Raw genomic sequence first — 11,226 nt, forward strand, 5'->3', positions numbered from 1 at the left:
TTGAATCATTTAATCATATTTATATGATCAAAACTGTTTTGATTGCCGGGCGCGGTGGCTCACGCCTGTAATCCCAGCACTTTGGGAGGCCAAGGCAGGTGGATCACGAGGTCAAGAGATCGAGACCATCCTGGTCAACATGGTGAAACCCTGTCTCTACTAAAAATACAAAAAATTAGCTGGGCATGGTGGTGCGTGCCTGTAATCCCAGCTACTCAGGAGGCTGAGGCAGGAGAATTGCCTGAACCCAGGAGGCGGAGGTTGCGGTGAGCCGAGATCGCGCCATTGCACTCCAGCCTGGGTAACAAGAGCGAAACTCCGTCTCAAAAAAAAAAAAAAAACTGTTTTGATTATAAACATACTCTCCTTTTTCTCCTATGTATACACCTGTCCTCTATACTGTGGTAAATAAAAAAGCATCTGTCTATCTTGGGAACCTTCCATACAGGTAAAGTTTATGGTAATTTGTTACAGAAGCCCTAGCTGACTAACACTTGTCAGCAGGCCCTACTTCCCTCCCTCTGTATGTAAGGAATTTTTCTACTGTAAGTGGCAGGAAATCCAACTCTAACTGGCTTAAGGAAAACATGAACTGCAGTACTTCATGAACCAAAAATTACACTTCCAGGCGAATCCTGATCCAGGGATTCAGAAAGTTATCAAGTCTCCAGCTCCATTTCTCTGCCATCCTCCATCTTCTTGGAGTTGCTCCGACCTGAGGTGAATTTCTCTTCCAACAGCAATGCTAACTATAACAGTTCTAGGCCTTATGGCCTCGCCACACAAAAAAGACGGCAACATATGTCCTTCTAAACGCCCACAGAAGAAAGGGATCTCCAACAAAAGTCCTGAGATTCACTCTTACTGAGTCCATTTAAATCACATTCCCATTTCAAAACAATTGCACAACCAGAAAATGGAATGCCCTGAGGGCTTATCCTAAGTCAAGGAAGCACCCTGAAGCTGGAGTTTGTTGGGAAGGGAAGAAAAAAGGCCATTATAACTTTACAATCTCACCCTGCTCCTTCCATTACACCCCTTCCAAGTTATGTTCCAACAACATGCATCTATCTACATTCAGTTCTCCAGGTGCTGTGGGTTGGGCTGTGTCCCCCAAAAAGATAAGTGGAATTCCTAACCCTGTGACCACAGGTCCCTGTGAATGTGAATGTGACCTTATTTGGCAACAGGGCCTTGGCAGATGCAATAGAGTTACGATGATGTCATACTCGTACATCCAATATGACTGGTATCCTTAAGGGAAAAGACAGACACACACAGGGATGGAGAGTATCACATGAGATTGAAGGGAGGAGGCGGAGACTAAAGTGATGCATCTACAAGCCAAAATGCTAAGGACTCCTGGCAACTCCAGAAGCGAAGGGTAAGACATGGAACAGACTCTCTCCGAAAGAGAGTCTTCAGAGAGATCGTGGCCCTGCCAATACCTTGATTTTAGGCTTCTAGCCTCCAGAACTATGAGAATAAATTTCTGTGGTTTTACGTCATGAGTTTGTGGTACTTCACTGCAATAGCCCTAGGAAATTAATACTTTTTTTTTTTTTTTTTTTTTTAAGAAACTCGATGTTTACTTTCCATGAATCTTATATGTTGTTTAAGAGGCCACACAAGAACAGCTTAAGACCATTCAGTGGTTGCTCCTACCCATTCAGTGGCCTGAGCAGCGGGAGCTGCAAAGCAGTCTTCCGTGGCAGGCTGGGCGCTCCAGTCTTCAGTAGGGAACTGCTGGATAGGCACAGAGGGCACCTGCACGCCTTCAGACCAGTCAGCAACCTCAGGCTGAGTGGCAGTGAACTCAGGAGCTGGAGCAGTCCATTAGCCCTGAAATTCCTCCTTGGTCACAGCCTTTTCTGCAGCAGCCTGCTCTTCTTTTTCAATCTCTTCAGCATCTCTGTAGAAGTAGAGATCAGGCGTGACCTCCCACGGGTGTTCACAGGAAATGGTGTCACGCATGCACAAAACTTCCTGAGCCAGCATCCACCACATCAAACCCACTGAGTGAGCTCCCTTGTTGTTGCATGGGATGGCAATGTCCACAAAGCGCAGATGAAAATGTGTGTTACACAGAGCAATGGTAGGTAGGTTAACATAAGACACCTCGTGAGAGGCTGGTGGTCAGTCCTTGGGTCAGTAACCACAAGCAGCCGTGGCTCCCGGAAGGCTGCCTGCATCTGGTTGGTGAAGGTTCCAGGAGTAAAGCGGCCAGCAACTGGAGTGGCTCCAATGGCAGCAGCAAACTTCAGCACGGCCCTCTGGCCAGTATTCCTGGAGGACATAACGCTGACATCAGCAGGGTTTTCAATGGCAACAATGGCACGAGCTGCCAGGAGAAGCTTCTCCCCGGTCCTCTTCAGATTTATGATGTAGATGCCATCACTTTTCCTTTTATAGATATACTGCTCCATCTGGAAGTCAAGGTTGGTGCCACTTAAATAGGTTTCTGCTGCCAGGAACTTAAGGACATCCTCCTCCTTCATTTGCAGGACATCAAGGGCTCCGGACATTGTGAAAGTTTCCCTTTAAGTTACGACGGGAATCCAGAACAACGCCATTTGGAGCCCTCGGCAAGTAGCGCGGAAAGGCAGGAAATTAATACATTAAGTATGATAATCCATGATTGTTTGCCTTTGCACATCAACTCTTCATTCCTTCTTCAATGTCTTTCTCCCCCAGATTGTCTACTCACACTAAACCTCTCAGATCTGCCCAAATGTCCTCTCTTCCGTGATGTCTTCCACCAGAACCCCCGAAGAAATTAGTCTATCATATCTTAGTCCAGCACCATATATTTCCTGTATTTTTGTTATGAAATTCTAATTGCCATGCACATAGCTGTCTTCCTTTCATAGCTGTAAGTTCTCCGATAACTAAACCAAATAAGGAAGTACAAAGAAAAAGACTAATTTTTTTCAATGAGGATAAGAAAGTTGGTGTTATACATGGCTCAATATGAAGTGACAATAAAACATCCCAGCAAAGATGCCCACCAAATAGCATAAGACAGAGAAGTTCAGGAGTAATAGATGACATACAGGGCAGTCATGTGGGTAAAGATGACTTTTTTCTTTTTTGAGATGGAGTTTCACCATGTTGGACAGGCTGATCTCAAACTCCTGACCTCAGGTGATCTGCCCACCACTTTGGTCTCCCAAAGTGCTGGGATTACAGGTGTGAGCCACCATTCCCGGCCGGTAAAGGTGACTTTTTAAAAAGTCTTAAGAAGTAAATTACAGAATTTCACTCCTTCATTCAACAGATATTTACTGCTCACTATGCTCCAGACCCCTGCCCTCAGGGAACTTATGTTGTACTGGGGAAAACAGACAAGATTAAACTGGACTCGTGAACATAAATTTAGGGCTTGAGGTTAACATCACTTAGAAATCACTATAAGAAAAAAAAAATTTTTTTTCTGAGATAGAGTCTCAGTTGGTTGCCAGGCTGGAGTACAGTAGTACAATCTCGGCTCACTGCAAACTTCACCTCCCGGAATCAAGCGATTCTCCTGCCACAGCCTCCTGAGTAGCTGGGATTACAGGTGCCCACCACCACGTCCAGCTATTTTGTATTTTTAGTAGAGACAGGGTTTCACCATCTTGGCCAGGATGGTCTCGATCTCTTGACCTCGTGATCCGCCCACCTCACCCTCTCAAAGTGCTGGGATTACAGGCATGAGCCACGGCGCCCAGCCAAGAAAAAAGAATTGACCTTTTATTTCTTCACATTTTATTTTCGAGAACTTTCTTTCTTTCTTTCTTTATTATTATTTTTTTTTTTGAGAGGGAGTTTCACTCTTGTTGCCCAGGCCAGAATGCAATGGCACAATCTCGGCTCACTGCAACCTCCGCCTCCTAGATCCAGCGATTCTCCTGCCTCAGCTTCCTGAGTAGCTGGGATTACAGGTGCCGCCACCACATCTGGCTAATTTTTTTGAATTTTTAGTAGAGATGGGGTTTTACCATGCTGGCCAGGCTAGTCTCAAATTCCTGATCTCAGGCGATCCACCTGCCTCAGTCTCCCAAAGTGCTGGGATACAGGCGTGAACTACCCCGCCCAGGCAAGAATTTTTATTTCACTAGCCAAAAAGGTATTTATGTCCTCAGATTGGCAGCCAGAGAGATTCAAGCAAATTTAAGATTTTTTTAATGTTACCTTTCCTATTGTAAAAATCTATTTTCCTTCCTTTGTTTCTCAAAGTGTTTGTTGGAATTAGGTCAGTCCTTCCAAAGAATATCCATAAAGAGGGCCGGGCGCGGTGGCTCAAGCCTGTAATCCCAGCACTTTGGGAGGCCGAGGCGGGTGGATCACGAGGTCAAGAGATCAAGACCAACCTGGTCAACATGGTGAAACCCCGTCTCTACTAAAAATACAAATATTAGCTGGGTGTGGTGGCATGCGCCTGTAGTCCCAGCTACCCAGGAGGCTGAGGCAGGAGAACTGCTTGAACCCGGGAGTCGGAGGCTGCAGTGAGCCGAGATCCTGCCACTGCACTCTAGCCTGGCGCCTGGCCACAAAGCGAGATGCTGTCTCAAAAAAAACCAAAACCACAGGTTTGGGCATTAGACAAGCTTAAGTTCAGATCCCAATTTTGCACAACTTCTGTGACCTTGGACAAATTATTCAGTACCTCCATGTTTACTCATATGTGAAATGGTAATAATTTCACTCTAAGGACTAAAAAGAAGTTATTTCCTTTTTCTTGTTTGTTTTTTTATCTTTTTAGAGATGGGGTTTCACCATGTTAGCCAGGCTGGTCTCAAACTCCTGATCCTAGCACTCCCAAAGTGCTAGGATTACAGGTGTGAGCCACTGCACCCGGCAGAAAGTTATTTCTTTTTTTTGAGACAGAGTTTCACTCTTGTTACCCAGGCTGGAGTGCAATGGCGCAATCTCGGTTCACTGCAACCTCCGCCTCCTGGGTTCAGGCAATTCTCCTGCCTCAGCCTCCTAAGTAGCTGGGATTATAAGCACGTGCCACCATGCCCAGCTGATTTTTTGTTTTTTTAGTAGAGACGGGGTTTCACCATGTTGACCAGGATGGTCTCGATCTCTTGACCTCGTGATCCACCCGCCTCGGCCTCCCAAAGTGCTGGGATTACAGGCGTGAGCCACCACACCCGGCCTAGGAAGTTATTTCTAATAGGCGGTTGGCACAATGCCTGGGGAAAAAAATGGAGACATGGTGGATAGTGGTGGATGCTGCTGTGACCACTACTATATACATACACATATACACACACACACACACACACACACACACACACACACACACTTTTTTTTGGGAGATGGGGTCTCGCTCAGTTGCTCAGGCTGGAATGCAGTGGCATGATTACGGCTCACTGCAGCCTCAACCTCCTGGGCTCAAGCAATCCTCCTGCCTCAGCCTCCCATGTAGTAACTGGGACCACAGGCACATGCCAATATATCCAGCTAAGTTTTCCTTTTCTTTTCTTTTTTTTTTTTTTTTTTTTTTTTTTGAGACAGAGTTTCTCTCTTGTCACCCAAGCTGGAGTGCAATGGCACAATCTTGGCTCACTGCAACCTCTGCTTCCCAGGTTCAAGCAATTCTCCTGCCTCAGCCTCCCAAAGTAGCTGGGATTACAGGTACCCCCAACCATGCTCGGCTATTTTTTTTGTATTTTTAGTAGAGACAGGGTTTCACCATGTTGGCCAGGCTGGTCTTGAACTCCTGACTTCAGGTGATCTACCCACCTCCGCCTCCCAAAGTGCTGGGATTATAGGCGTGAGCCACCACACCCAGCCACTACTATTATTACTGTATGTGCTAGGCACAAAATAGATGTTCAATAAATGCTTATTTCCTTTCTTTTTTCACAATAGACAACACATCTTAACATTATTGGGCTCCATCCAATTCACCAGATTATTCTATTCAATTCTCCCAAACATTTTCTGTAGCAGGAACTTAAAAGAGTTGATTGCATATTAATTTCAAAACTAAGCTTAACTTATCCTATAGGCATATTTATCCTTCGATGAAAAATTACAATGGTGACATCATAAGTAGAAAAAAAATATCATTGAGCCAGGCACAGTGGCTCACTCCTGTATTCCAATACTTTGGGAGGCTGAAGTGGGTGAATCAGGAGGTCATGAGTTCAAGGGCACCTGTAATCCCAGCTAATCGGGAGGCTGAGGCAGGAGAATCACTTGAACCTGGGAGGTCGAGGTTGCAGTGAACCAAGACTGCACTCCAGCCCACACAACAGAGTGAGACATCATCTCAAAAAAAGAAAGAAAGAAAAAAGATCACTGAATTATAAAGATTCACATAAAAATGAATGAAAGTGGTACTGCCTAATCACACACCAAAGATTCTATAGGTATTTTTATTAAACTGACATCCTTTAACTTATCCTTTATAATTAATCATTTCTATGGCATCTTTTATTTAGAAAAAACATGTTATATGAAATTTACATTATTGTATTATTGTAGTTAGTAATACATATTACTAATATTATTGTAGTTAGTAATAAATATTACTAACTACAATAATACAATAATGTAAATTTCATATAACACCCTCAGAGTTGTCCTGAAGATTATATAGTACAATGTACCTGAAAATGCTCTGTGGGACACAGTATGCACTCAGTAATAACCTTAGGGAAATCCAATGCTTGTTAGCCTATGTTCCCTTCAATTAATGAAAAAACCCTAAAATGGCAATTATAACACAGGATTTACAGGACTAAAAAGCTTAAAAAGCACTCCAACTTGATGCCATTCTAAATCAGAATGGTATTCATTTAATGTCATTTAATAACAAAGAGGTTTGTAAGTTAAATCAAGAAACAAATCACTGCAATTAAAACCAACATTTCACTCTTCCCCCCAAAAGAATCCTTAACTAAAAAAAAAAAGTTTTTTTTGAGACTTAGTCTTGCACTGTCTCCAGGGCTGAAGTACAATGGCACAATCTTGGCTCACTGCAACCTCCACCTCCAGGGTTCAAGCGATTCTCCTGACTCAGCCTCCCAAGTAACTGGGATTACAAGTATCCGCCACCATACCCGGCTAATTTTTTTTGTATTTTTAGTAGGCTGTTCTTGAACTCCTGATCTCCTGATCTGCCCACCTCGGCCTCCCAAAGTGCTGGGATTATGGGCATAAGCCACCACGCCCAGGCTCAACTAAAATTTTATTGAGTTTTTTAAAAGACCAGAGTCATAAGTTCCTCCTACTTTCATTTTTTAAAATGCAAAATCCCAAAGCCCACAAAATACAATGCTATCATCAGGACCAAAGTCATAATTGTCTACCCAGGAAACAGCAATGATATCACCTAGAATCAGCTCAAAGGGAATGTCCCCAATAAGCAGGAGAGTCCCTTCACTTACCCGTGAAACTATTTTAGACAACCAGTGTCAGGACTGCCTGTTCCTGCAGCAAGTAGCTCCTCTCCAATCATCTGGCTTTCCATGTGGAATCTCAGAGAGAGCTCCCTGGCAATCTCCCTCATACGTAGATGACTCCAAACTTACATCTGCCAGGTGTGTACTCAGAGCACCCCAAGCTCAGCATGTGTGCAATTAAATGTCTAACACCTGCTCCTGTGTTCCTGTGCCTGTTTATGGTATCAATGTCCTCTCAGTCACCCAAGATATGATCTTGTTTTCTTTCCCTCACCATCCCCCACTTTCCAAGAGCAAACCAGTTTACACGAAAGACTTGTTCATTTCACCTCTACAACACCACAGGCTCTCATTACCACTGGCCTGACCCATGCCAACAGATCCCACCTAGCTCCCCCCAATATCTCTCATGCATGCCCAAGTGAGTCTACCTACCCTGAACATTACAGATTGATCTTGCTATGAAGTCTCCTTCCCACACTGTAGGTCCCCACTGCCTACCACAGTGTACCAGATTTTCAGAACCTAAAGGATCCTCATCTGACCCAACCATCCAGTCACCTGATCTTGGAAGCTTCTCAAATTCAAAATGCCCTGGCCTCACCTTCAAGGCCGTTTGTATTCTGGCTCCAGTCTAAAAGCCTATAATGTCATGAAAACAAGAGTGAACTATGCCATTTCACTGTTCTTGGGCTAAAGGTCAAAATTCTCAATCCAACCCACAAATCTCCACTTGGCCTGGCCTCTGCCTTTCTCTCCAGTCTTGCCAAGCTCCCCTTTGCTCTCTCTGCTCCTGTCACCTAGTCTTCCATCCAGCCTGCCATCCTCCCCTTCATCCCCAAGCCTCTATACCTGCTGGCCCCTCAGCACCTCATCCCTTGTGTAGCTAGTACCATCTCACCCCTCAGACTTCACATCGCTTCCTCAGTGACTAACCTTACCCCCAAACTAAGTCAAGTCCTCTGTCTCCTGTTCTTTACCTCCACAGCCTTAAACAAAATTACAATGAAATTTTAATTGGATTTTTTTTACTCCCAAGGTAGAATGTGAGCTCCATAAGAATAGGACTGTACCTGTCTTGTATACCACTGTATCTCACAACCTAAAACAGAGCAGCACCCAAACAAATACATGTAGATTTCATAAATCAGAATGGAATTCATAAATCAGAACACTTTAAGTTACAAAAGCAGCTTGACTGCATAGTGGTCCTGAAGTCACTTGGTTTATCCATCCATAAAACTAAAGAGCTCATCTGCTCAATGTTCTCTGAGCTCCTTAGAAGACCTAACATCACCTAGTCTACAATTTTGCTACTCCAAACTCCTCTCTCACAACTCTCCTCCACACAGGCAGCAACAAAACTTTACTTTCCAGCCTCCACAACTTTGTTTGCACCCTTCTTTCCATCTGTATTTTTCCCAGTCACACTTTCTAATCCTGCTTAACCTTAAATGCTTAAATCCAATGTTACCGCCTCCTCAAAGTCCTCCTTGCATCCCTCCAGGTAGCCACAATCTCTCCACCCCTGAATCCCCACAGGTTCCTCATTGCCTCTTTCAGGTCTCAGATCAAATGTCATTTCAAATGAGAACCTTCTCCAAAAGTCACCACTGGTTACAATTCTCTATCAGACCACCCTGTTTTTATTTTCTTGATAGCATTTACTATTACCTGCAATTACCATGTTCATTTCGCTCATTTATTTACTTGTTAAGTGCCTGTTGCTCCCACTAGAATGTTAAGACCAATGAGAGCAGGGACCCTGCCTGTCTTTTTCACATTTCCCTACTCCCCCACATCAGGCATGTGTTCAGTAAACTAAACACCTGCCAAAGGCATGAATGACTATGTAACCCTTATGTCTAGGATTATGTGAGCACATTATCTTTCTCTTGCTATATTCCAAACTCCTTGTGGACCAGGCCAAAGTCTGGCTAATCTATTTGTTTGTATTACCTGGAAAATCCTTGCACAACTGAAGCAAATAACAGATAACTACTAATTAACTTATTAATGATTTCTCCAAGAGGAACTGCCCCAAACCAGGCCAATCCAGAACTTCACGTTGTCCAGAAAACAAGGTAAACGGGAATCTCCTTCCATCCTCTCTTCACCACGGGCCCTGTTCCAATCTGCCACCTCCAGTAAGCTCTTGCCAAACAATCAGCTTCCTCACTTTCCTTTAGAAGGACCACTAGTCCTTCTATTCCTAATATCTTACAATGCTATCCTTTCCCTTTTATCTCCAGCCAACAAAGCATTTCCAGGGCCCTGTTTTTTCAGAGTATCCCACATCTCCAGTCCATTGGGGAACTCGTCGGGCCCTAGGACACATGTGGATGTTAAAGGAAGTGTTTAAGTAAACCTGGCTAGCTCACCTTTCCGTGGATCTCTCCTTTAGCTGAAACAGCCCGAGTTTTAGAGCGACTGGCTTTGATGCTCTTTGGGTCCCTCAGCATTCTTCCAATCTAACCCAAGCACCCAAATACCGTCGGGGTGCCCCCACCCTTGCCCCACACCTTTTCACCTTCCAACAGAGGAAGACCCCAGGCCAGAGACGATGATCTCCCCGGAACCAAATGGCCCTCAAACACCATAGGGCGGCCCTACCCTCTCCACTTTCTGTCCAGCATCTGCCTCTGGGCCTGGAGCCGTCTCGAACGCCCCTCAACCCCAGCCTCTGGCTGGGCCCGACCTTCTGACACCACCCCCCACTCACCTGAAGCGTCCCCCGCAGTGCTGGCATTGCTCGCCCACCCAGCCGGCGGGGCAAACGCACTGGCCGGTGCCAGGGTTGCAGCGGCCGCCGTTGACACAGGGCCGGTCACATTCCTTGGCCTCGGCTGTGGCTGAGCCCAACACTGCCGCCGCCGCCGCCGCGGCCTCTGCCTCACAGGGCAGCAGCAGCAGCAGAGGCGGCGGGAGCAACAACAGCAGCAGCAGCAACCGCGGCCGCAGCGGCGGCGACAGCAGTCGCGGGAGGCGCAACCCGGCCCCCAGCCCCGGCCTCCCAGCCCTGGTCACGTCCCAGTCCCGGTGCGGCCCGCCGCTCCTGCCCGCGAGTGCTGCCGTCGCCGCCGTCCTCCTCCTCAGCCTTGCCTCAGTCGCCGCCGCTGCAGCCACCATCTTCCCGGGGCTGAGACGGCGCCCCGCGAACACATACACACACACCGCACGGCCGGCTCCGCTACGCCTGGCCGTGCGGGGCGGGGCTGTGCGGACGGTGGCTCGTGCGGTCAATCCTGAGGGCGGGACCACAGAGGGACGGTGGGCGGGGTTGACGCGCGCGTGTGCATGAGCGCGTGCGTGCGGGGGCGCAGGCTGTGGTCTCCGGCGCGCGCGGTCCCGTGGGCGGTCTTCTGACGTGGACCCTAGAACAGACTGGACCCTGGCTGCGCCGTCAAAGCTGTAATTTTCCCCCTTCGCCTTTCGCCCTCGGCGGCGGGGTTGCAGCCCCACTAGATGCTTAGCAGCCGACTGAGTTGAGTGTTGCCCTCCTAGAGACCCCGCGCTCTGCCCCAACTCCAACTGCAGGGCGGAAAGGGCGCAGGAAGCTGCGTCGCGGCGTGGTGCTGGGTGCGGTACTGTAGAAGCAAGGCCTCATTCGAGCGTCCTTAACACAGGAGTAAAGAAAGAATACATGTAGAACCTGGCATATGCCGGGCTCGAAGGCTCACGCTTGTAATCCCAACACTTTAGGAGACCGAGGCGGGCAGATCGCTTGAGCTCTGGAATCCGAGACCAGGGTGGCCAACAGGGGAGACCTCGTCCCTAATACAAAAATTAGCGGAGCTGGTGGTGCGCGCCTACAGCCCCAGCTACT

General features: G+C 46.9%; 1 protein-coding gene and 1 pseudogene across 4 annotated transcripts in view; both read right to left on the bottom strand.

Moving 5' to 3' along the window:
* Positions 1–10,625, bottom strand: part of ATRN (attractin) — a 157,518-nt gene extending 146,893 nt beyond the window's left edge. For 3 of the 4 annotated variants that reach the window (XM_032295557.1, XM_032295556.1, XM_032295558.1), the window contains exon 1: positions 10,123–10,613. In XM_032295557.1, coding sequence (XP_032151448.1) covers positions 10,123–10,529 — 407 coding nt within the window. In that variant the 5' untranslated portion in view covers positions 10,530–10,613. Of the gene's footprint in view, positions 1–10,122 lie in introns of all 4 variants that reach the window. The other variant, XM_032295555.1, reaches the window with a different exon arrangement.
* Positions 1,576–3,092, bottom strand: LOC116562979 (annotated as a pseudogene).
* Positions 10,626–11,226: the final 601 nt, after the last annotated feature.

The sequence above is a fragment of the Sapajus apella genome, unplaced genomic scaffold (assembly GCF_009761245.1).
Source record: "Sapajus apella isolate SASKATOON/1434 unplaced genomic scaffold, GSC_monkey_1.0 scaffold33, whole genome shotgun sequence".
In the NCBI taxonomy this organism is placed as follows: Eukaryota; Metazoa; Chordata; class Mammalia; order Primates; family Cebidae; genus Sapajus; species Sapajus apella.